The sequence below is a fragment of the Dasypus novemcinctus genome, chromosome 18 (genome assembly GCF_030445035.2).
Source record: "Dasypus novemcinctus isolate mDasNov1 chromosome 18, mDasNov1.1.hap2, whole genome shotgun sequence".
NCBI lineage: Eukaryota > Metazoa > Chordata > Mammalia > Cingulata > Dasypodidae > Dasypus > Dasypus novemcinctus.
In genome coordinates, this window is record NC_080690.1 from 64613385 (window position 1) to 64640585 (window position 27201).

A 27201-nucleotide genomic window follows, 5' to 3' on the forward strand; every position below is an offset into this window, starting at 1 on the left:
TCATAACTCCCTAATCCACTATCTTCTAGTCACTATCAGGAAAAGTTCCACCTCTAAGGGCTTTCCATTGGCCCCTGCACTTCACTTGGACCCTCAACCCCCTCCCACCAACTATCATTTCCCCATCTAGGAAAGTTCTGTATAAATTCAAGTCCCCCCCTTCCACGTGTGGGCTAAAGTCTGTTCTTCAGACCCCCTCCACTGGAAGAGCTTCTCAATAAATCTTTCTTTGTCTATAGTCAGTCTCCGTATCCCAGTAAGCGCTGCATATTCTCCGACAGAAATCATAAATAAATCAAGGGTGACAGTACTGATAATTGCTGAATCTGGAATATGAGGGCATGGAGGTTCATTTTACTATTCTTTTACTTCTTCATAATAAAGTTTAAAATGCTTTTATGTTCTTTATCAGTAGAAAGGTGGCCAGTGCATGCTTTCAGGAGTAGAATTTATTAGTTATATGGACAGGAGCCCCCCACGGGATAACCATGGCTCCTTAATTTCAGTATGTTTGTAGAAAAATGAGACAGTCTAGGGAAGCGGATGTGGATCAACTGATAGAGCATCCACCTACCATATGGAGGGTCCAGGGTTCAATCTCCAGGGCCTCCTGACCCGTTTGGTGAGCTGGCCCATGTACAGTGCTGCCATGCGCAAGGAGGGCTGTGCCACACAGGGGTGCCCCCATGTAACGGTGCCCCACTCACAAGGTGTGCTCCCTGTAAGGAGAGTCGCCCCGCATGAAAAAAGTGCAGTTTGCCCAGGAGTGGCTCTGCACACACGAAGAGCTGACGCAGCAAGATGACACAACAAAAAAGAGACGCAGATTCCCAGTGCTGCCTAATAATACAAGCGGATGCAGAACACACAGCGAATGGATGGAAGGGGAGAGAAATAAATAAAAGGACAGTCTGCTGCGTTTATGATGTCAAGAGCAGGATGAATGTAGATTATGAGATGTTTGAAGCTGAACTCAAGGAAGAAACATTTAAAAGATATAACCAGGTTCTTTTCCAATTTACAGTATTCCCTTCAGTTTCCTGCCAGTTCAGGGGCAGAACACACCTCATCAAAACAGTTAAACCTATAAAAGTTGGAAGCTTTTGTTATTTGTTTTATAGCCTGATCAGGGTTCTCGGCATCTGGACTGGTATCTCATGCCAGGTTATGTTATCAGAGATCTAGGTGGAACCAGGCACGTGTGAAGAAGGTAGTAGACTCAAACCAAGTCTGAGATCCTCTGTTCCTTTCGATCTGTGTCCTGTGAAAGCCCAACCCAGTCCCGTTAGGGAGCTCCACTTATATCTTATACATCACTTTCATTTTCTGATTGCAAACTTTGCTCTTCTGTCCAATATGGCCACGTGTACTTCACAGTTACACTTATTAGTTCCGTAATTTAAAAACTGAGAAAGAAAACAGGCAGCAAAGAAGGGAGGGTGGGAAGGTGGGAAAGCGAAGGAAAGAGAAAAGAAAAACAGAAAAAAGAAAAAGAAAATAAAGTCCAGGCGCCAATAGAGTCTGAGAACGGTCACTTGAACATGCTTATACTCCAAAAAAACGAGCGGCCCCGCCGCCTGACGGCTCGGTGCGGAGGATTCTGGGAAGTGAGTCCCTGGCCGCGCGGCGGCGCTTCCGCTGCGGTGGAGCGGCCGCTGCGCCCAGTGCCCGCCGGGAGGTGAGTCAGCGCCGCGCCGCGCCGCCCCTCCGGGCTTGCCGGGCCTGGGCGTCCGGCCTGGGCGTGGGGCCTGGCGGTGTCGTCCCTGCCCTCGTGCACGGGAAAGCGCGGTCAGCCGTGGCGGGCGCGGCCTGCGGGCGGAGGCGGCAGTTTGCGCCCCTCGGCGTGTGGGGCGGCTGGCTGGGGGCGGGCCCGAGTCGTGGCCCGCCGGGTTCGGGGGTCTTCGCGGCGCCCCGCAACCCCATCCCACCCCCCGCCCTTTCCGCACGCTCTGCCGCCGTCTGGCGATATCATCTTGAAAGAGTAAATTTCTCCGTTTTTGCTCTGTAAAATGGGGTTAATAATAGTAGTTTACCTACTAGGGGTGTCGTGAGAATGACAGGAATAGAGGTGAAAATGCTTAGACCCTCCCCTGGCGCTTAGTAGCGGGTTGTTGCTACTCTTATTTCTTCCCCGAGAACCCCTTTGTCCCTGAAAGCTTTTGTGAACCCGGGATGAGGTCGGAGCTCAACTGCAGCGCCACTGGCCTTTCTCTCATCCCTGCAGCAAGTGAGGCTATTGGGGATTCCTAGTGATTTTCCTCTTCCACCCCTTTTTTAAAAAGTAAGGAATGGGTTTCACCCACTGTGATTTATCCTGGACCAGAGGCACAGTCGTAACTCCAGCCTCCTTCCTATCCATCCTAAACCCTGACATCTCAAAGTGGGATTGTGGTAATATCATCCCACCGTGAGAAGTCTTAATCTGCTGTGTATTTCTGCTATCTGTAGGACAGATTTCCTTCACTCGTTAGCATGTTCTTCCCCTGGGAAAAATTTTTAAATATTTGTAAAATAAACAGATTGAATGGGATATATGGTGATGAACAAGTAGTAATAATTAACATGTTGAGTTCCAGGTATTCTTCTAAGGGCTTTTTATACATCAGTGTGACATAGTACAGTTATTATCCCTAATTTATAGATGAAAACATGATACGGAAAGACCTTAAATTATTTGCCCAAAATCAAGCAGCAGGGAAGAGATGGAACTAAGATTTGAACCCAGGATGCTTTCGTTTATGCGTTTATGGCACATTCTTCTTCAGCCCTAAGAAATGGTAATCCCCATGGGAGAGAGGGAGTGTTATTTGGTAATAAAGTAGGACGGTAATTTAGGACTTGAGGACCTGAGGACATGCTCTTTTAATTAATTTCTTTTTTTACATGACATTGTAGTATGTATTCTGATGTTTTCTGTAATGCTTGCTCATATACCAAATTTGAGCAATATCTGAGGAAGAAAGCTAAAAATTATCTGTAATCCCAGAAAGTAGAAATAATTGTAAACATTTTGTTGTTTTTGTGTATATATATGTTTTTAAAAATTCATACCATACTTACAGTACTTTTATATTTGGTAAATTATGATAATGAAAATTCCCCATCAGTCTGGAGAAAATAATTTCATGAATTCTCATGTAACCATTAACCCTTGTCCACCTTCAACCATTGCTAACATTTGGCCAGTCTTGTTATAATATCTCTACCCCTCTCTCTTTTTTTTTCCTTGTGTATTTTAATGCAAAGTTCAGACATTAGTCAAGAGGACTTCAAATGGATTATCAACAATATGTGGAGACCAAGGGAGAGGGAAATTAACATGGTTATTACACAAGAGAGCTAGGAAACTCAAAAGAGTTGCAGTTAGATAAGGGAAGATTATAAATTTTGTTTGCTCCTCTGGAATTTAACTTGTTTCCTGGTCAGTCTCTCCTCCTAGACTGAAGATCCCCGTGCTGTGGGAACTGTGTGGGTTTTTTCCCAGCCTCCCCCAGAACTTATGACAAGGGTTGGCAGAGAGATGTTATTCAGTTAAGTGTTGTGGCTGCTGTGGTTGTTCAGCTGGCAGCTGGGTATAGAGGCAGGCTGGAGCTATGAGAAATTGTTTCCTGAAAATAAATTTTAGGTGACAAAACAATGAAAACCATCTGTACAGCTATTTTCTTTTCTTATTTTTTTGGTCCTTGTATCTCACTCACTTTGGCCTGAGTACTGGAGCCTCAGCTGTTGCAGAGTATTCAAAAATTAATGCCTTTTCAGAGAAAAAGGTGAATTTCACAAGACAAGCACTGGACATTCTCTAAAATGTGGGTGTCATGAAAAGACTCCTTTGTATAAAAATGATGACAAAAACATTCTCTAAAGAATTGAAAACAGATAAGGAAACAAATACATGTCCATGAGTGTTCAGAGCAGCATTATACACAGTAGCCAAAAAGTGGAAATAGCATTGATGGATGAATGGGCAAACAAATTGGTATATCCGTACAGTGGAATGTTGTTATATATTATATTTAATAAAAAGGATTGAAGTAATGATAGTTGCTACAATGTAGATGAACCTTGAAAACATTATTGCTAACTGAAAGAAGCCAGGCACAAAAGATCACAGAGTGTGTAATTCCATATATATGAATATGCAGAATAGGTAAATTCATAGAGACAGCATGCAGATTGGTGGTTGCCAGGCAAAGAGAGGGAGGAATGGAGGAGCAACTACTTAATGGGTGTAGGCTTTTTTGGGATAATGAAAATGTCTGAGGGCTATATAGAGTTGGTGGTTACACAATGTTGGTAATGTGCTAAATGCCACTATATCATTCACTTTATTTTATTTATTTATTTGTTTATTTATTTATTTCCCTTCCCCCGCCCCTCCACCTCGGTTGTCTGTTCTCTGTGTCTACTTGCTGTGTCTTCCATGTCCGCTCCTGTTGCTGTCAGCGGCACGGGAATCCGTGTTTCTTTTGTTGTTGTTGTTGTTGTGTCATCTTGTGTCAGCTCTCTGTGTGTGCGGTGCCATTCCTGGGCAGGCTGCACTTTCTTTCGCGCTGGGCAGCTCTCCCCACGGGGTGCACTCCCCGCACGTGGGGCTCCCCTTCACAGGGACACCCCTGCGTGGCAGGGCGCTCCTCGCGCGCATCAGCACTGCGCATGGGCCAGCTCCAAATGGGTCAAGGAGGCCTGGGGTTTGAACCGCGGACCTCCCATATATCATTCACTTTAAAATAGTTAATTTTAGGGAACTAAAGTGGTTGCTCAAGTGGTTGAGTGCTGCTTCCCATGTAAAAGGTCCTGAGTTTAATCCCCAGTACTTCTGAAAAATATATATAAAATAGAATAGAATAGAATAAAATAAAATGGTTAATTTTATGTTCTGTTTCACCTCAATTTTTAAAAATGGTGGCAAAAAAATTACCAAGGACAGCTTTATGAGTCACAACCATCTGCTTTTCTGCAGTTTCAGGGATATCAGTTACAAGAGTTTTGCACCTACTCACATTTTGGCCCTCACAAAAATCCTGTGAGGTAAACATTGTTATTCTTATTTTGCAGGTGACAGACTTGAGGCACGGAGAGGTTAATTAACTTAACCAGGGTTAGTTAGTAGTTGTACCAGATTTGACTTTAGACCTTCTGGTCCCAGAGTCCATTCTTGTAGCCAGTACATTTCCACCATTTTCATTTCCCATGATGCCCAGTCAAGAGTGATAGCCCTGGGAGCTGCAAGGAACTCTTGTTGCTTAGTGTTGGGCAGGTTGTTCACTGCTCCAGGTCTCCTGGCTGAGAGGTCAGTTATATGTGCTGAAGGGAGGGTCACTTTTTGTTTTTAGTTTGTGTGGACAAGGGCCTGCGTCTCATGGCTCCTTTCTCCATTTCCAGCTCTGCCTGCCTAGGACTCATACCTCCTCAGAGAAGCAAGAGAAAATGACCAGGTTTCAGGTGAGTTGAGTTTTGATTTTCATCTCTTAAAATGCCATCACTTTTCTCAAAGATTAGACACATTTTTTTCCTTTTATTTGTGAGGGATAAAGGAGGACAACAGGTATTTGTTATGTGCTAGTTACTTACTGTTCTATTTGTCCTATTTTTTGTTTTTGTGTTTGGCTTTCCTTTTTAGTATTGGTTTGTTTTATCATCTTTGATTCATAATAAAATTCATAATAAAAAATGATATAAAAAACAATTATTACACTGCTTGCCAATGAGCTATTTTCCCTACTCTTATAAGGATAGCTAAAAGAAATTCTTTAAACAGAAAGGAAAGATTACAGAAGGAGGATTGGAACTTCAGGTAGGAAGGAAGCACAACGAAATGGGTAAAACAGAGATGACTGTTCTCTTGAGTTTTCTATTATTTTTGATGGTTAAACCAGAAATTATAACATTCTCTGATAAAGAGGAAATTTTTAAGAAAATTATAGGTGGAGTAGGGTAAAGGAACTTAAATGGAAGTGAGTTTCCTATACGTTTAAGTATAGTTTCCTATACTTAAACTATAAAATGTTGACACCAGTAGACTGTGATATGTATATATCATGTAATACCTAGAGAAACTACTAATAAAGCTACACAAAGGTGCAAAGATAGAGGTTCCATGTACCCTCCACTCAGTTTCCCCTAGTGGTTACATCTTACACACCTACAGTACAATATCAAAACCAGGATATTGACATTGGTATAATGTGTGTGTATAGTTTTTTATTGTTTTAGCACATGTGTACATTTGTGTAACTACCACTTACAATCAAAATACACAAGTATCCCACCACCACAAAGATCTCCTCTTGCAACCCCATCATAGTCATACCCACACTCCTCCCTTCCATCAACCCTAACTCCTGGCACCCACTAATCTGTTGTCCATCTCTAAAATTTTGTCATTTTGAAAGTGTTATATAAATGGAATTATACAGTATACAGCCTTTGAGATTGACTTTTTTCACTTAGCACATGTCTTTAAGGTCCATCCAAGTTGTGTGCATATCAGTAATCCATTCCTTTTTATTGTTGATGGTATTCCCTACTCTGGTAGGCCATGGTTTGCTTAGCCATTCACCCACTAAAGGACATTGGGTAAGTTCCAGTTTTTGACGATTAAGAATAAAGTGGCTATGCACAATCATGTACTGGATTTTGTGTGGCCATATGTTTTTATTTCCCTGGGATAAATGCCCAGGAGTGTGGTTGCTGGCTGATATGGGAAATATATAATTACAATTTTTTTTATCCCCCCCCTTGCGGCTTTTTGCATGCTGTCTGCTCTTGGGTTCCATTTGCTGTGTATTCTTTTGTGTCTGTATTTATTTTTAGCCTGCCCCTGGCTTGTTTGCTGTCTGTTCTCTGTGTCTGTTGCTGCGCACCCTTCTGCGTTTTTGCTTTTCTCCCTTGTTGTTGCATCACCTTGCTGAGTCAGCTCTCTGCAGTGCTTGCGGGCCAGGCAGCATTCTGTGGCACTTGCAGGCTGGGCTGCACTCCGCGGCGCCCGGGCTGGCAGCTTTCTACAGCGTGCGGATGAGCCTGCTTTCATGAGGAGACCCCGGGACGTGAACCCAGGGCCTCCCATATAGTAGACGGGAGCCCAGCTGATTGAGCCACAGCCACTTCCCTATATGATTACATTTTCATATTTAGCTCTTTCTGCTTTCTTCTGATTAATGTGGCTAGTACAACTGAGAAACCAAATTTTCAATTTTATTTAATTTTTAATTGGTTTAAATGTACACATTCATATGTAGCTTGTGGCTACCAGACCAGGCAGCACATTTCTAAGAACTTTAAGTGCATTCATTCATTTAATCTGTAGAGTGATACCATTATGCAGATGAAGAAATTAAGAGTTTAAAGGCATGTCTGTCTTAGGTCATGCAGTTAGTAAGAGACAGAGCTTTGGACTTAAGCTGAAGTATTCTGGTTCAAAAAACTGATTTTAACTTCAACACTGTGTTTGTTCTCATAGTTTTCAGAGGTGGGTGGGTGACTGAAAGCTTTTTGGTTTGTGAAACAGTAACAATGTAACATTACCCAGGTTTAGTGTGTGTGTGGATGAGAAAGGAAAGACAGAAATTAGCAGACTCTAACTAAGTTGACCCAACATTTCTTGGACAATTTGGTAGCATCAATCGAATTGTGAGATGCATGTACTCTATGATTCAAGAGTTACAGTTCTGTGGGACTTACTGTAGGAAAACATATTGGTGGCACCAAATTAAACATACAGAGCTTGTTTTTTTCAATTATTTTTTTTTTTTATTTTTAAAGAAGCTTTAGATATTTAAATGTTACATAAAAAATATGAGTTTCACATATGCCCCATCCTCTCTCCCCTCCCACAGTTTCCCACATCAACAACATCCCTCATTATTGTGGTACATATGTTAAAATTGATGAGCACATACTGAAGCATTGCTACTAACCCTGGACTACAGTTTTCATTATAGTTTACATTCTGTCCTGCACAATTTTGTAGATTATGACAAAATATACAATGGCCTGTATCCATCACTGCAGTGTCATGCAGGACAACTCAAATGTCCCCAAAATGCCTCCATATTACACTTATTTTTCTCTCTCCCGTCCCTCAGAATCTATGGTGGCCACTAACTTTATATCAATGATAAGAATTCTTCCACTGCTAGAATATTAAGTCTATAGTAGAATAATAATGTCTACTTTAGTCTATTGTTCATTCCCCAATCTTGAAGATTTGGAGGTGGTAATGCCCACTCTGCTTCTAATAGAGAGGGAGCTTAGATCCAGTGAAATAGATGGATGGACCTATCTTGCTTGCAGTTCCAGACACTCTCTGTTTCTTGGGATGGGCATTGTCCATCATGATCTCCTTGTTGTCCTGGGTGAGTCCAATGAATTGGAGAGTAGGTATTGCAGCTCTGCTGAAATTCAGGGCTTAATGGAACATGGATGGACCAAAGATTTTTATTTATCAAGTATAGTATTAATTATAGGTTCAAATAAAAGGGGCAGAGAGCCATGTGTAGAGAACCTATAAATGAGTCTTAACTCGATACAGGGATTATTTTTTAATTTCATTAACTTCTGATGTGAGGGTATGTGGAGAAGTAGGAGCCTGTGACCACCCCCACCCGAGAGGAAAATTCCACAGCCCCCTAACCGCATATATCTCACTTCTGTAACAAGCTTGCTCGACTGTAAAACCTTATCTCAAGGCCTCCTGTAGAAAGTGTCATCAGCCCCTAGATCAACTTGACTCAGACCCTTATAAATAACAAAAACTCCCCAACCACTTCTCTTCCCTGATAGAATTCCCAGCGCTTGATTAACCGCAAACATCTGCTTCTGTACATGCTTGCTTGCTGAGATATTGCCCCCTGCCCTGAACCTAAAAGCCTGTATAAGCAAACTCCCCCGTGACTCGGGGCTGCTCTCCCCTCTGCTTAGGAGGAGGCAGTCGCTGCGCGGCTAATAAAGCTCTCGATTGGAACTTTATTCAGAGTCTGAGTCTGGTCGATATCGCTGGTCTATAACATTTGGAGGCCCCAGCAAGATAGATCGACAAGATCCCCCACTCCAGCGGGGTTGATCTCCTCAGACTCAGGGAGACAGGTATGTTCTGGGCATGGGCCAGCAGTCTAGGGGAAGGCCTCAGAGAGACGTTCCTCCGCCCCGGATGCCACCCAGCCCTGGAAATTGTCTCCACCTAAATTCTATCTGGAGAGCATCAGGAGTTCCTGGGCCCAGGATCAGCAAACGGGACGTCCTTCAGTAAGTCTGTTTTCTGGAAAACCTCTGCAGAGTCTGTGAATTGTGGGGAACTGGATCTGCTGGACGCAGCAAATAGATCCCACCTACCGGTCAAAGCGAGACATTGCTCTTGACTTCGGTTCAGGTTGTCTGGTTTGTCTCTTCGTCTGTCTTAATTGTTTGTGTTTTTGTATTTCTGTTCTGTGTAATTTGTGAAAAATTATGAGTCAATTGTAAACTGTGTTTTTGCTAGTGTGTTGTAATCGTTTTGTATTTATCTGTTTGTTCAATGTCAGTGTGTATTTTGATACCTCTGGGTGATATAAATTAATGAATAAAGATTTTTAGGAGAGCTCTATTCAAATGGCCAAATATTAAATAAGTGCTTATATTAATACATAAGTTTGAATGTTAATGGAATTTCTACAATGACAAAAATTGTAAGTCTTAACAAAATTCCTGTGTATTTTCTTTAAAAAATAGTTCTTGCCTAAATTAAAATGAATAGTTTATTTTTCCTCACAGAATAAAATGACGGATGTAAAAATGAATATTAGAGAAAGTTAAAAATGTGTGGAAATGCTAACTGAAATTTAGTAAGTTTTTCAAAAAGGTGTGTTTTGCCCTAAAATAGGATGGCTAATTTTTATAAACTCATGAAACTAAATGCATGTGGTGAATTGTAGAAGATATTGTGGTAATTTTAAGTAAGAAAATGTGTTCTGTGAAAATAAAATTTGTCTTAAAGTGATGTGGGCTATGGGTAGGAGGCTCTTTGTCTCTTCAGAGATAACCTTAACCTAGACTGTCTGTCCTGACTTGTGGGTGTGGGACGGTGAAAGGCTGCAGTCCTGCTCTTGGTGACCATGGCAACGACTCCGGTCCCAGGAGGCAATTTAGCAATGCAAACTCTATACATACCAGTCAGTCCACGGAAACTCTGATGGTGGTAATGCTAAAACTTAAGGGAACTTGGACTTGGCCTCAAATAAAAAATATGATATAGCCTGTGCATAAATTCAAAATCATCTAATTCTATATCTAAGTGTGCCTAGTCTCTAGAAATCCAGGTAAGTAATATGGGCTTTGAATTGTTCAGAAAAGATGTAAGATTGATTGTGTATTCAAAGTTGCATCCAGATGGAATGTGGGCAAAATGCTAATTCAAGCTCACCTGAAGTGTGAGCAATATGTTAATTCAAAACCTACCGGGTACTCAGGCAAAGACTTAATAACAAAGAAAGTAGTTTTCTTTGATTAAAAGCACTATTTGACTCCCCACCCTGTATAAAAAGAACTTAAAATCTTGTTCGGGGCTCGTGTTTGAAACAGAAAGCACCCGAGTCCGGCCAGCCATCAATGAACCATTTTTCCTTCTCAAAATCATTCCTGAGTCCTGGCCTTTCTGTACGCAAATAATTGAACCTCTCTCAAATTCTACAACAAAAGTAGTATAATTATAGTCTATATAGTTATAAATAATTATAAGAAGTTTAACAAAGCATTGTTTAAATTAAACTGTTTAAATGGCTAAATCCAGAAAGTCACTATTAAACAAAAACTCACTATTAAACAAAAACTGAATTAATAATAATAATAAAAGGTAATTTTATAACAGGAGGGCTTGTTGGCGGCCAGCCTCCCCTGCCAACTTGCTTCTGGGAGACTGTTTTTGGTATTGCATGCTACTAAGTTTAAAGTGAAGAAAAGTTTAATGTAAATGGTAATTATATGTTATAAGAGGTTTGCCTGGTAACTTGTGTATGTGGGATGTGTGGAATGTGTTTTTGTTGTTGGGGAAATGGGAGGAGATTTTGTCCTGAAATGAGATGATTGATTATTGGGAACAGTAAAGTGTGGGACAAGCCTGGATGAATGCTGAAAGTGTAGAAAGTTTGTGAAAGGGAATTTTTGTAATTAAGGTTGAGTGAAATTTGGTGGGTCTGTCTGTAGAGTTTTGAAGAGTTTAGTATCGATGCAAGGTTGAAAATTTTGTTCTTTCTCAAAATCTCTCAAGTCATTAATCTGCTTTGGTAAAAGTTTTCTGAATAATCAGTATACAAAGAAAATCTGTTTTATCAAAATAGCTTCTTGTGCTTTAACCTCATCATTTTCTCAGTGTTTGAAGAAGAAAAGGTCTTATCTCTTTTAAAGGAACATAATGTTCAAACCTGCTTTCTCAAAATCAAATCCTGAAAAGTAGCTTTTTATTTCAAACTAATTGCAAGAGATTTGTTATTTACCTTAAAAGAAAAATTAAAGTAATAGTTGAGTTCATTTAATATGTTATAAGCCGAATGAAAGGTGTTTAAAAGTGTTATAAAATTAACAGGTTTTTTTTCCTTCAACCCTCTGTTTAAGTTGTATGAGTAAAAGGTTCAAATGAATACTTAAGAGTGTATAAATTTACCAATATTTCAGCATAATATTAAACAGAAGTACAATGTGGTTAATTATGGCTTTAATTATTATAAAAAAGTATGTGTCACAGAAAGAACCTCTTACCATAAATTAAAATAACAACACTGTAGTATGCAGCAGTCCAAACATTGCTAGTTTGTTGCAAAAAAGTTAATGTATGGCTGTATCGCTATCACTTTGTTTTAAAACTTGCTAAAACTTTCTTTAGTGTCTTCTTGGACAGGTCAAGCCAGCCTGCATTCCTCTATCTGTGAAAAAACTCAACAATGAACTTTTGCAGTGCTTTTCGGGGCTATATGCATAGCCCAATCATCTCTCCTGGCATGGTAATAATAATCTGGCTGTGTAGAAAAAAATCTGTGGCTAAAACCCTACTGATAATGTTACTAACCAGTAATCCTTTTTTCAAAATTAAAGGAAACATCAGAGACAGTAATATCTTATCTTAAAAGCCTGAACTACGCAAACAATTAGAACAAGCTGCAAAGTACCTGCTGCTCTATCAAATTCTTAAGTGTTGTTTGGTTGAGTAAAATAAAACTATACTTTCTGCTGTAATTAATAAAGTACAATGTTTTCTCATGTTAATAGAATTTGTAATATTAGTAAAATACTAAAAATCTTTCATCCCTCATTTAGCTCAAATATTGAAGCCGTTGTTTGTATTAATTGGGAAAAAATCCTTCATAAAAGTGGGAAAATCTCCAGCAAGCTGCTTTAAATGACAGAAAGAAAGTAAATTGCAGACATTAACTTAGCCTATGAATTAAATGTAGCAAGCACCAATATTTGGTTTGAGTGGAGTTTGTGGCAAAGGCAAAATTCTAAACAAGTACCCCTTGGGTTTTAATCACAATTCTAGAAAGAAGCCAAAAGTACAATGTAAAAAAGCAATTATGTGCAGCATAAGAGGTCCTGCTAAAAGTGAAAGATTTAATCCAATAATGTCTGGTCAATCTGAAAACTGCCATCCCTATCCAGGGGTGGATTGCAGGTACCGAAAGCACGACAGAAATAGTAAACTGTTGTAAATCACCCTAAAATCTATGAAAGAACATCTGGGATGCCTGCTAGTAATAACAGGTGACTGTCTGTTATGTCCCTGCCCACCCCACTAACATTCCTTTTAAAACTGTTAACGCAGATGCCTTTATAAAGATCCAGGTCCCTACCGCTGAAACCTGGAAAAAGGCAGGGTGGCTCCACTGAAAAAAAAACAGGCATCGTGAGTACCGAACCTTGTGGTGTCTAGCCCAGCAGTTCTAGCTGCCTGTTACTCGCCAATGCCAGTAACTAACATCGAGTCTTTCCTGCTCTTGAGAAGAATGAGCCCTCAGATAACCTGTGGCACTTGCTGCCATGCATCACATTGGCTTTGCAGATTCTGGAATTGTGAGCTTGCAGCTTGTGTCTGTCTGTGGGCTTTGGGCCTGTGTGCTCTCTCCTTATGCTATTGTAGCAGGAACTGTTAACATTGCAAAGAAAGGTAAATACTGACCCCTTGAACTAATAGCACTCATAATCATGACCTGCAAAAGAGTTCGTAGAAAATATTTCTTAGAATTGCCCCTCCGTATGAATGGCTGAAAAATATAAATAGAACAGAACAGTACTTAACCCTTAAACATATCATTTTAAAGCCTGTGTTAAAGATCCGTGTGTTTTCATGACTCGTAAAGTAACTATTAAGAATAATTCATTGTTTTATGAAAATGGTGCCTTGTATACATGTCTACCAGAAAGTGTGTTGCAAGATAGAGAAACAATAACAATAGCCAGAAGAAAAAAAGGCATCTGGATACCTGTGAGAATGATGCGGATTTGGCAGTCGTCTCCTGAAAGTCAGTTATTGCTACATATAGTACAAGAATTCTTAAAATGGACTAAACGCTTTATTGGACTGCTTATTATAAGCATTTTGAGACTGATTAAAATCATTACAGCTGCTGCTACTGCTATGGTAACTTTATGTTAAAGTACAGACTCAACAATACATGGCATGATTAGCATAAAATGCTCATGATTTATAGCATAGCCAAGATCACATTGATAAACAGTTAAATAATTGAGTTAATGAATTAGAATAGGCTGTTTTGCATATTGAAGATCAATTGTATAGTTTAAACTTGTTAAAAAAATTGAAGTGTAATTGGAATGAAATTTTCTGTATAACTCTGCATGTAATTCATCAGATATAGTATAGAAAGAGTTGGGAATCATTTGTTCAGCTATGAAAGTAGAATCTCTCTGGAAATGGTGGAATTACAAAGAAAAATATAAAAAATGGTCTCAAAATCAAATTCATGTAACCAATGATAAGAATATTTTCTCAGATATGATTTCACATATTGCAGGGTTTAACCCAGTCAATTAGTGGAGGTCATGGTGTTTCCTCTCAGCTTTGAAAATAGGGCTGATCGTGTTTGTTCTGTTGCTCATAATTTTCACCTGTGCCGGACGGTGTTTTCGGAAAAAATTGCAAAGAATAACAGCCATGGGACATGTAAGTGATTTGGTGCTAGCAAAAGCACTTCAGTAACTTCCCCAAGTGGAAGAGCTTGGCCGGTAGCCAATGATGGGTAAGACTCTCAGAGGAGGGCAACCTAAGACAGGCATGGTCACCTCGACTAAAACAAAAACGGGAAAATGTTAAAAACTGAGGCAGTGGCCCATACATTACCTCTCTGAAAAAACTGAAAGAAAATATCTTGAAACATCGAGTCTTGAGCACCACTGGTACAAGAGGGCCCCAATCCTAGTTCCCCTTCTAATTGGGCTGAGCATTGCTGGGTCAACCACAGTAAGATCAGCAGCTCTCGTAAAAAGTCACTCTGATGTCAGCCAATTGTCAGCCCTAGTTACCCAGGACCTCAAGAACCTTGAATATCAAATTTCACATTTAAAAGAGGCACTTGATTCCTTAGCCGAGGTAGTCTTCCTGAACTGGTGGGGACTGGACTTATTATTCCTCAAACAAAGAGGCCTCTGTTTAGCTTTAGGAAAAACTGGTTGCTTTTATGCTAACCACTCCGGCATCATTAAAGAAGACTTAAACTTAGTCTGGAAACGATTAAAAAAATGAGAAAAGGCTCAGTTAGCCACCAAAAAATTGGTATAAAAGTTTATTTAATTGGTCCCCATAGCTTACAACCCTTATCACTGACCTTTCGGTCCCCTTACTCCTCCTATTATTGCTGTTAACCTGTGGCCCATTCATAATCAATTGTTTAGCTCGATTTATCTGAGAGAGAGTGCAAACCATTAAGCTCTTAATCCTGAATACCCCATACCAAAGCTTGCCAATGCAGGACACTGGAGAGTACTCAAATTCAAGGGTTTGAATCTCCGCTAAAGAGAAGTAGGGAATGTGGAGACGTAGGCGCCTGTGACCACCCCCACCCGAGAGGAAAATTCCACAGCCCCCTAACCGCATATATCTCACTTCTGTAACAAGCTTCCTCGACTGTAAAACCTTATCTCAAGGCCTCCTGTAGAAAGTGTCGTCAGCCCCTAGACCAACTTGACTCAGACCCTTATAAATAACAAAACTCCCAACCACTTATCTCCCCTGATAGAATTCCCAGCGCTTGATTAACCGCAAACATCTGCTTCCGTACATGCTTGCTTGCTGAGATATTGCCCCCTGCCCTGAACCTAAAAGCCTGTATAAGCAAACTCCCCCCGTGACTCGGAGCTGCTCTCCCCTCTGCGTAGGAGGAGGCAGTCGCCGCGCGGCTAATAAAGCTCTCAATTGGAACTTTATTCAGAATCTGAGTCTGGTCGATATCGCTGGTCTATAACAGGTAGAAAATTCATACGTGGAAAAGCTACTTAGAATTGACTCAGGTTCCCCAGAATCCAAAACAGCTTCCCATGCATCCTCCACCTTCTTAGTGCTGGCCTTCTTCCAGTGGATGGTGGTTGTAAGATTGACATGTTGTGTGTTTGGCATTGCAGGAGGCAGTGACATTCAAAGATGTAGCTGTGGTCTTCACCAAGGAAGAACTGGGGCTGCTTGACTCTACCCAGAGGAAAATGTACCAAGATGTGATGGTGGAGAACTTTAGGAACCTACTTTCTGTGGGTGAGGACAGGCGCCCTCTGACACTAAATATCATCTCCTTGGAGTCTCTTTGTATCCTTAGATGTTTAAGACTTTGGGACTCTGGAAATGCTTCCCTAAACTTGGGGATCTGAGTTTCCCAATTCCTGTGGGACACTTTGTCTATACCGTATCTATTTTTTTTCAAATTGCAGTTGTGACATATAGTTGGGTTATGAAATCAGTTAGTGAGTTGCAGCATTATCATGCTTGATGAAATAGAATAGAGTAGAAATATTATAACTCATCAGGAACTACACATAGTGCAAAAATTATGAGTAAAAACAGGGAAGGAGATGTGATGATCGATAGAATCAGATCACTTGATCACTTGATGCAGTGATTTACATTTATGGATTTGTGTACTGGATCACAACATAAAAGATATTCATTACAATAGATCCCAATCAAAATTTTGAAAAACACTACTTAGATCTCATATTAATTTCCTAGTACTGTCCTAACAAATTGCCACAAACTAGGTGCCTTAAAACAGCTGAGACTTATTCTCTCAAAGTTGTGAAGGCCAAAAGTCCAAAATCAAAGTGTCGTCAGGGCCACACTCCCTCCAAAGGCTCTGGAGGAGAATCCTTCCTGGCCTCTTACAGCTTCTGTAGGCTCCAGCATTCCTTGGTTTGTGGCAGCATCACTCCAGTGTCTGTCTCCATCTTCACATGACCTTCTCTGTGTCTTTTTCTTCACTCCCTCTGCCTTTCTGTCTCTTCTAAGGTCACTGGTCATTAGATTTAGGGATGATCTCCTCTCAAAATCTTAATTACATCTGCAAAGACACTTTTTCTAAATAAAGTTGCATTTGCAGGTACAGTTGAAAACTCCTTTTGGGGAACCATCATTCACCCATGAAGAATACATGCAGGGAATCGGTTGTGGCTCAAATGATAGAGTGTCCACCTAGCATACAGAATGTCCAGGGTTAGTACCCAGGGCCTTCTGACCCGTGTGGTGAGCTGGCCCACATGCAGTGCTGCTGTGCGCAAGGAGTGCCGAGCCACGCAGGGGTGTCCCCCACATAGGGGAGCCCCATGTGCAGAGAGTGTGCCCCACAAGGAGAGCCACCCCACGCAAAAAAAGTGCAGCCCACCAAGGAGTGCCACCACACATATGGAGAACTGATGCAACAACAAAAAATGACACAGTTACCCTGGTGCCACATGACAAGAATGCAGGTGGACACAGGAGAATACATAGCGAATGGACACAGAGAACAGACAACGGGGGAGGCGGGGGGGGCGGGGAAGGGGAAAGAAATTTTTAAAAAGTTACATATATTAAAAAAAATACATGCAAATTATGGGGTTGGAATTAAAGTTTAAATAATTTTTGCCGTTACTGTGTTCACCTTATACATATGCCATTTCTTTTTCACAGGATATCAACCCTTCAAGTCAGATATAATATTACAATTGGGGAGAGAAGAGACACTTTTGATGATAGAGTCAAAAATTCAAGATGACCATTCGGGTGAGAACCATGCAGCTAAATCCTTGCAAGTAATAGGCCTAGGTACTTTCTTCTCACCATCTCACCAAGGCTACCACCTTGGCTCAGGCCTCTGGCTACCAATACTCCATTTTGATTGGGACAGCTTTCTCACTGCCTCCTGCTTCCACTTTTGCCTTCTTACAGTCTGTTCTTTACACATTAGCCAGAGGAATCCTTTAAAATGTACAAGTCAGATCACATCATTCCTTTGCTCAGAACCATCCCATGACTTCCCATTTCATTTGGTAAAATCCACAATCCTTACACTGGCCTCCAGGGGCTCTATGTGATCTGGCCACCCACTACTCTCTGAATTCATTTCCTATTCTTTGCTTCTGGCTCAGTACCTTCCAGCCACCAGGGACTACTTTCTGCTGAGAAGACTGAGGGATCATGCGCTTTAACGTCCCTATTAATTGAAAGGGTCTATGCGGCACACACTTAAACACTTTAGAGGCCTTTTAACTGACTGAACAGTACTCTGAGCCACAATCTTTGATCTTTCTGAAGTCTTAAAATTTTTTTACAGTCACACTCTTAACTTTATCTTTAAACCATGTTATCCTGAGAAAGCGCTAGATTTGATCTTTACTCAGAAACCATTTCTTAAATTTTAAATCATTCATGATCAGGGTATCAGGCTCAGAATATTTAAAATCAGCAATTATTTACTCCTCTTTGTTTAATGGTCTGTTGTTCGGCTATAAGCAGGAAGAAGAAACTAGGCAGCACCTTCAGCACTGGCCAGCTGGGAACATTTTTTATTTTCCACATAACTGCAGGCAACAATGTTGCTAAATTTTATGCCATTACCTAACAAGGACCCCCTTCTTCCAGTTTCCAATAACACTTTCCTCACTTCCCTATTTTTTAAAAATTAAATTGTCTTTTTTTTTAAAGATACATAGATCATAAAAAATGTTACATTAAAAAATATGAGGTTCCCACATACCCCACCCCCACTCCTCCCACATCAACAACCTCTTTCATCATTGTGGCACATTCATTGCATTTGGTGAATACATTTTGGAGCACTGCTGCTCCATGCGGATTATAGTTTACATTGTAGTTTACAGTCTCCCCCAGTCCATTCAGTGGGTTATGGCAGGATATATAATGTCTAGCATCTGTCCCTGCAATATCATTTAGGACAACTCCAAGTTCTGAAAATGCCCCCACATCTCATCTCTTCTTTCCTCTCCCTACCCTCAGCTACTACCGTTGCCACTTTCTCCAGATCAATGCTACAGTTTCTTCCATAACTAGTCACAATAGTTCTATAGTAAAATATCAGTAAGGTCACTCTAATCCATATTTTATTCCTCCATCCTGTGGACTCTGGGTTAGTAATGTCCACTCCACCTCTATATCAAGAGGGGGCTTAGATCCCACATGGTTGATGGATATGATTCTCCTGCTTGGAGTTGTAGGCACTCTCTGTTGCCTGGTGTGGTGGGTTGACCATCTTCACCTCCCTGTTAACTGACCTATGTAAGTCCTCACTTCCCTTTATTCCCTTTCCATAGTCTCCTCAAAGTCCAGACTTCTATGAAAAGTCTATCTAAGGCTCTTCACTAATACTCTCCTAAAAGGCTTTCTACCTTCTACTTACTGCTTAGTTCCAAAGCCATTCCCACAGTTTTAGGCTTTGTTTTAAAGGCACCCCAAGTCCAGGTACCAAAATCTGTATTAGTTACCTATTGCTGTATAACACATTGTCCCCCAACTCAGCAATTTACAACAACAAATATTTATTATCTTACTCAGCTTTTGAGAGTCGGAAATTCAGGAGCAGTGTAGCCTGGTTTAGCATCTCATGAGACATTGACTTGGGCTTCAGTCATTTAAAGGCATGACTGGGGCTGGAGGATGTGCTGCGACGATGGGCTCATTCATGTGGTTCTTGGCAGCAGGGCTGTTCCTTGCTAAGTGGGCCTTTCACTAGAGCTGCCCAAGTCTCCTCAAGGTATGGCTACTGGTTTTCCCCAGAACAAGTGACCCAAAAGAGCAGAAGGCAGAACCCAGATGTTTTTTATATTCTACCATAGTCTATTGATTTCACGGACCAGTTCTGATTCACTGTGGAAGGGGACTTTAATAGGGTATGAGTAACAGGAGGCAGGGGTCAATGAGAGACTTATGTGTATATCTTTTGGTATGTACAGTTACAAGTCTATGAAATCTAGAAGATAAAATTAGCCATTCAGGTTTATCCAAAAAAATTAGGAGCGCAAAGTTTCATTCCCATAGCAAATATCAGCTATGGAAATGAATTTCCTAAATTTTTTTCAAGTTATGTTCACCAGTCGAATATTGTATACTAGGAATTCATTGATATCAAGGGGAAATTCTCTCAAATATAACTTGTTTGCCATGTTGATTTAATAATTGATTTAAGGAATAAAGGTGCCATATTATGGGTTCATTATTAGGATAGAGGAGGTATTTTCCTTTGCAAATATATTCTCACTTTTTCTGAGGACACCTCCTCTTCTCCTTGGGATTTTTTTTTTTAAGATTTATTTATTTATTTATTTCTCTCCCCTTCTCCCCCACCCCCGTTGTCCTCTGTGTCTATTTGTTGTGTCTTTGTCCGCTTCTGTTGTCAGCAGCACGGGAATCTGTGTTTCTTTTTGTTGCCTCATCTTGTTGTGTCATTTCTCCGTGTGGGCGGCGCCATTCCTGGGCAGGCTGCACTTTCTTTCGCACTGGGCACCTCTCCTTACTGGGCGCACTCCTTGCGCGTGGGGCTCCCCTACACGGGGGACACCCCTGTGTGGCAGGGCACTCCTTGTGCGCATCAGCACTGCGCGTGGGCCAGCTCCACATGGGTCAAGGAGGCCCGGGGTTTGAACCACGGACCTCCCATGTGGTAGACGGATGCCCTAACCACTGGGCCAAGTCCGCTGCCCTCCTTGGGATTTCTTGACATCCCATGAAAATCCATCTGTTAAAGATCAATTCAGGCTTTTCTAGACATTTTGTACTTGGTTGCCACATACAGTTATGCAGGTTGTAGAGTGCAGCCCTGGTTTGGAGACTTAATAAATATCAAAGATGATGTAGATCCTGTAAACCTGATGCAAAAAAGAGGAAGGGATTTGTTTTTAGGAGGTACCAGGGATTGAACCCAGGTTCTTTTACATGGGAAGCAGGTGCTCAAACCACTGAGCTACACCTGCTCCCAGGAAGGGATTTTTAAATTTTTCTTGCAGACATGGGGGTAAAGTTTCTCCTCTATTAGATCTTTTTAGGACATCTTTTTGTTACAGTGCAGTCTTCTTATTTCTAACTTTGATCATATTCATAAGACTTGGTATAATTCTAAATGAGTCCCATTAAACACTTAGTGGATAGGAGGTTAATGACTACTTCTCTGTTTCCATAGGCATGGCAAACCAATGATAAAGTCAAGCTGGACTTTTCCAGTTCTTGAATATGCTCTCCCAATGTGGTCTGTAGGAGAAATCTTTTTTTCTTTGAACAATCACTTGTCCTCATAATCATCTCTGCATTCTCCTTATCCTTCCAGGACACAGGAATCAAAAGGACATAGAGACTCTTCAAGAAGTAACATTAAGATACCTTTTATTTGAAGACCTAACTGGCTGGCAGATGTGGGGACAACTTGCAAGTAAATTAAACAGAAATCAAGATGAGATAATAAATCCTCAAGGCAAGGGGTCCAAGTTGCTGAAACAAGGTGATTCCCACTGTCAGATGTGGGCAGGGGAATCTGTTCAGGTTTCTGAAGATGAGAACTATGTAATGAAGCTTCAAGAGGAGAGTTCCAATAGTATTAAAAGTAAAGAGTTTCCAAATAGGACCACCTGGGATTTCTGGAGGAATATGTACCTGAGAGAGTCACAGAATTATCAAATTAATGTAAGAAATAAACTGTGTAAATGTGATCAGTGTGTTATGAGAAGGATCTGTCATCATCATTATGGTCACAGAGTACAAGAGAAAACTTGTAGCCATGGTAATTGTGAAAAAGCCTTGAAGAAATCACCCCAGCATGGTATAATCCACTCAGGAGAGCAAATCTCTGATGAGAATTTAAAAGGCATTAGCATTGGCTCTAATCTTGAACTTCACCAGCAATTGCACTTAGGAGAGAAGCATCACATATATATTGAGTATGGAAAAGGCAACAATTATAGCTCAGTGCTTCCCATTCATCAGAGTGTTCATACAGGAGAGAAATACTATAGGAATGAGCAGTGTGGTGAAGGCTTCAGTCAGATTTCACATTTGCAAACTAATCAGAAAGTCAACACAGGAGAGAAACCCTACAGATGTCAGGTACATGCTAAGAGCTTCAACCAGAACTCCTCACTTCCTGCACATGAAGTTATTCATACAGGAGAGAAGCCATATAAGTGTGACAGGTGTGGGAAGGGCTTCAATTATAACTTAGATCTTAACATTCACTGTGTAGCCAACACTGGAGAGAAAGCCTATAAATGTGATGTGTATAATAAACGTTTCAGTCAGACATCACAACTTCAAGCCCATCAGAGAACCCACAGTGGGAACAAAAGATGCAAATGGGGAGTATGCGATAGGACATTTAATCAGAATTCTGGTCTTCATCAGAGAGTCCACACTGGAGAGAAACCATATCAATGTGAGATATGTAGTAAGTGCTTCAGTAAGGCCTCAAATCTTCAAGCCCATCAAAGAATACACACTGGAGAGAAACCATACAAATGTAATGTGTGTAATAAGAACTTTATCCGTAATTCCCATCTTCAAGCCCATCAGAGAGTCCACACAGGAGAGAAACCATACAAATGCGAGACATGTGGTAAGGACTTCAGTCAGATTTCACATCTTCAGGCCCATCAGAGAATTCACACTGGAGAGAAGCCGTACAAATGTGAGACATGTGGTAAGGGCTTTAGTCAAAGTTCACATCTTCAAGACCATCAGAGAGTCCACACTGGAGAGAAACCCTACAAATGTGATGCATGTGGTAAGGGCTTCAGCTGGAGTTCACATCTTCAAGCCCATCAGAGAGTCCACACAGGAGAAAAACCCTACAAATGTGGAGAGTGTGGGAAAGGCTTCATTTGGAACTCTTACCTTCATGTTCATCAGAGGATCCACACAGGAGAGAAACCCTATAAATGTGGCATGTGTGATAAGAGCTTCATTCAGGCGTCACATCTTCAAGCCCATCGAAGAGTCCATACTGGGGAGAAACCATACAAATGTTTTGTGTGTGGTAAGGGCTTTAGTCAGAGTTCATGTCTTCAGGTTCATCAGAGAGTCCATAAAGGTGATAAATCTAGTAGACATGAGTGTGATAAAGGTGTTCTTCAGAACTTAGACTTCTCTTTTTCATCAGAATCTACACACAGCAGAGAATTGAAATGTAGTGTTTTAAGAATTCAAGAATGAGATTAATTTTCCACAGTCATCTGAGTTCTATAGAAGAAAACCTATTGTATGAATATGGCCAGTATTTAAAGCAGAGCTTTAATTGTCACAGTTCTCAAGAGAACACACTGCAGAGAAATCCTATACTAAGGGTTTCACATTCAGCAGAGTCTACACAAGAGAAGAGGCCTTAAAAATGATGATTAAGGTCAAGATTTAAGCAAAAGTACAATGATGGACATGACAAAATCCATGTGTGCTAGAATGTAAGCTCCATGGGGGCAGGAACTTTGTTTACTGGTCTATCACCATGACCTTGAATGAGTGCCTGAAAAATAGTAGGTGCATTTTTACAAGTGTTGCTTTAAAATCCTTGTCATATAATTCTAACATCTGAGTTTCTTAGTGTGGCATCTGTTGATTGTCTTTTCTCATTCAAGTTGTTGTTCTGGTTCTTGGTGTCATGTAATGGTTCTTTCATTTATGTGGTTGTTTTGTTTTTTTCTTTATTTTTAAAGACGCTTTAGATTACAGAAAAGTTACATTGAAGCTATAAGGGATTCCTACATACCCCAACCCCTCCCCCCTCACACCTCCATTACCAACATATTTCACTAGTGTAACATATACATTTGTTGCAGTTGATGAACAAATATTGAAGCATTGCTGCTAAACATGATCTGCAGTTTACATAGTGGTTTTCACTTGCACCACACAATTTTATAGGTTTTGACATAATGTATAATGGTCTGTATCTGTCATTGCAATATCATGCACAATTCCTATGTCCCAAAAATGTCCCATATTAAACCCATTCTTCCCTCTTCCTCCCCTCAGCACCTCTGGTGACCACTGGCTTTATATCATTGTCACAAGTTCTTCCATTACTAGAATAATGATGTCTACTTTGGTATGTAGTTGCACCTCCCCCCCCCTTATGTTTGTCTATTCCTCAATCTTGAGGTTTTGGGGATGGTGATGCTCTGCTTCAGATTGAGAGGGGACTTAGATCCCATGGGACACATGGATGGAACTGTCTTGCTTGCAGTTGTAGTTCTGATGAGTGATTTTTATTGCATCCTGGACATTTTGGGTATTCTGTTGTGAGACTTTGGGTCCCATTTAATCCTCTCTTTTTTTGGCAGGCAGTCACCTTGTGGGTAGTATGTAGATCCAGGTGGGGGTTCAGTTCCTCACTAGGCCCCATTGATGGGGAAGGAAAGAGCAGAGTTCCACCTCCTTGCTATTGGGTGGGAGTGGAAGTTCAGTTCCCTGCTGGGCTCTGCCGCCACCAGTGAATGTGAAGGGTGTTTGTAGTAGAGGACCGACTGGTTCCACCTTGTTAATGCTAGGTAGGATGAAAATTCAGCTCCTCATTCATCCTTTTTTAAAAAATGTGATCCTTTTTTTTTTATTTTATATTTTTCTCCCCTTCCCCGCTCTCCTCCCCCCCTCCCCCCAGTTGTCTGCTCTCTCTGTTCATTTGCTGTGTGTTCTTTGTCTGCTTGTGTCAGTGGCACCCGGAATCTGTGTCTCATTTTTTGTTGTTGTTGTGTCATCTTGCTGCATCTGCTCTCCGTGTGTGCAGTGCCATTCTTGGGCAGGCTGCACTCTTTTCTCGCTGGGTGGCTCTCCTTACGGGGCGCACTCCTTGCACGTGGGGCTCCCCTACACGGGGGCACCCCTGTGTGGCAGGGCACTCCTTGAGCACATCAGCACTGCTCCTGGGCTAACTCATCAAATGGGTTAGGAGGCCCTGGGTTTGAACCTTGGACCTCCCATGTGGTAGGCAGACATCCTATCTTTTGGGCCAAGTCCTCTTTCTGCATTCATCCCTGATGACACCACTCTGGTGGAGGAATTTAAGTGCTGATGAGGTTCTTTTCATTCTGCCTTATTACTGCAGTGGAGTGAGTGGGAGCTGGAGGCATGGAAATTTGGTTTTCCACTCTGCCCTGCTGACACCATTTCAGGAATGGATGGCCCAATTGCTCCACTTTGTTGTCAGGTGGGGGGTGGGGGATTCATTTCTCCACTGGATGCTGCTGACCTCACGGGGTGGGAAGAGGCAGTTTCCATTGGTGTTTGGCTAGAGAAGGGTTGGTGTTATCAAAGGTTTTCTGTTCTGCTAAGTCACTCTTTTCCCAGTTCTTTTGCTAGAAGGAGCAGGATTTTTTTCCCCTGTTAGTTCCCAGTTGCAGATTTCTCTAGCATCTCACCCAGGATATTTGTTAGGTAGACTCACTGCCATGTTCCTCAAGATCCATGCCCCTAGACAGTTTGCCTTTTCATCCCTTGGAGTCTTCTTACATTTATTTGTTGTAATATGCCCAAAGTTTTATAGTTTTAATAGGGGTGGACAACTTCATGTTAGCTGGACTTTATTTATCTGAATCAGGATCCAAACAAGAGCTATACTTGTGGGTGTTATGTCTGTTAATGTCCTCTTAATGAAGAGCAGCTTCTTTTCTCTTTTTTTCCCACTATTGACCTATTACAGAACATGAGTCAGTTGTTTTGTATAATCTCTGTCACTTGGGATATGTCTTTTGCCATTTAACTTTTTGCTCTATTAATAAATGGAAGTTATATATCTAAAATTTTGATGAGGTACATTAGACTTTTGACAAGAATACCTCATAGGTAGTACTGTGTGCTGAAATGAGGATTTTAAGAATATGAAATCATAGATGATAATAGGGTATACATATATTTTTCTTTTTCTTTGTATCAAGATTACATATGAATAGATGTCCAGGGAAAATGCACTTTCATTACCACTACATTTCTTTTTCATTACCACTACATTTACTTGCTTTTTTGGCTGGATTCTTTTTTCCCCTATAGCAGATGGGAGTAAAAATCAATTTATGGAATCTTTTAAAAAAGAAGATTGAATTATCATGTATATTAGGAGCTATCCAACCAGCAAATTTGAAAACAAAGGACCAGTGAATTAATTGATTCATTATGTATTTCAATGAGATGGTTCCAAATATTTATAAGAAGATGTTTCTTCACCATGAGTGGTGGTCTTTCAAGTATGCAGTGGCCAGATAGAGGTCCATATCCCAGAATCTTGGAGAAAAACCTGTATAATAATTAAGACTCAGAATTTTCAGAGAAGGTATAAAAGAATCCATTTAGAAGAGCAACTATATGGATATGATTGGTATAACAGTTTCAGTTAGCCCTCACATGATGATGAGGGTTCCCAAAAACACTGAGAAGAAAAATCTTGTATATGCAATGACTCATAGGAAAATTTTTTGAAGTCAACATGCAGATATCCATGAAGGGCTTAACCTCATAACTGTAATGACTTATGGAATTAGTTTCCGTAACGTTTCATATACCTGTACTCAATTGAGCGTTACAGTGGAAAAAAGGTTTTAGAGATGTGACAAGTGTGGAAAAGACTCCAGAAAGAGTTCAGGTCTTATCATTCATAGGGGCCACAATATGAGTTCATATTTTTCCAAACATCAATTTATTCCCTCAAGGAGAAAACAATATAAATATAGTGAACATAGTAAGGATTTTAGAAGGAACTCATTTCTCCACAGTCATCATTGAATTCACCCAGGAGAGAAGTCTTACAGATGTGATGTGCATGATAGGGATTGGGCTTTAGGTCATTTCTTTGTATTCATCAGTGATAATACAGGGAAGAAATTTTATACAGAGGAGTGTGGGGAGGGATTTGATCAGGGTTCCCATATTGTTCACTAGAGAATACACAGTGGAGAGGAACACTAAAGCACAGTGAGAATGGAAGTGCTTCAGTTCAAGCTCCATTTTTCAAGTCTACTGGAGTTAGCACTCAAGAGAGAGACCTTAGGTGTGAATGAGAATGGAAAGAACTTCCCAAAGCAAATACTTCCACATTCATTAGAGTGTACAAGGAAGAGAAATCCTATAAATTGTATGTGTGTGTGAAAAGGATTTTGCATACAGCTGAGCACTTCACACTGAGTTCTTTCAGGAGAGAAATTCTATTAGTATAATGAATGTGATAAGGGTGAAACACCATTAATGTTATGAGTGGACTAAGCTTCATTTGGAATTCAGATATTTGTGTCTATCTCAGAATCCACATGAGAGAGAAGTATCATTCGTGTAAAAAATATATTCCAAGAATTTTGATTGGAACTCATGTGGAAGAGAAAACCATATTCATGTGAAGAGTTTATTGTTTTCAGTAGTAGTGCAGAACCCATTCATCAAAGCCTGCATAAGAGAGAATTCCTATAAATATGTCCAATGACCTGTCGGTTTATTTGTAAAACAGATGCCACTTTATATGTTCCAAACAAGAAACTTTTTCATATAATCAACAAGAGGCATACACAACTGTTGAAAGAGCTAGGGGAACGATGAACAGGGAAGCCAATGCCAGCCTTCAACACTAACGTGAGCTCTCTAGATCTTTATGAGAAACTACTACGAATCAAGAATCTCAGTCTGCAGTAGCAAAGTGAATCATACTCAAGGGCTTTCTCTGAAGCTTCTGCAGATCTCAAGAACCTCTGGAAAGTCCATATAAACTCTTAGTCTATAGCACCAAT

General features: G+C 40.7%; 1 protein-coding gene across 1 annotated transcript; it reads left to right on the plus strand.

The window, feature by feature from the left end:
* Window positions 1–939: 939 nt before the first annotated feature.
* On the plus strand, window positions 940–25233 carry ZNF233 (zinc finger protein 233). Its single transcript, XM_058280383.2, has 7 exons — window positions 940–1005; window positions 1122–1185; window positions 1566–1981; window positions 5383–5442; window positions 15601–15727; window positions 17135–17227; window positions 20781–25233. The coding sequence occupies exons 1-7, from the start codon at window positions 940–942 to the stop codon at window positions 22652–22654; spliced, it is 2700 nt and encodes an 899-aa protein (XP_058136366.2). The 3' UTR covers window positions 22655–25233.
* Window positions 25234–27201: the final 1968 nt, after the last annotated feature.

What these genes read in the sequence shown, in the direction of transcription:
- ZNF233 (XM_058280383.2), top strand. Translation starts at nt 940, where the DNA reads ATGAATGTAGATTATGAGATGTTTGAAGCTGAACTCAAGGAAGAAACA. An exon ending in TAGGAACCTACTTTCTGTGG is followed by an intron (nt 15,728 to 17,134) that starts GTGAGGACAGGC and finishes TCTTTTTCACAG; the next exon opens with GATATCAACCCTTCAAGTCA. An exon ending in AATTCAAGATGACCATTCGG is followed by an intron (nt 17,228 to 20,780) that starts GTGAGAACCATG and finishes TTATCCTTCCAG; the next exon opens with GACACAGGAATCAAAAGGAC.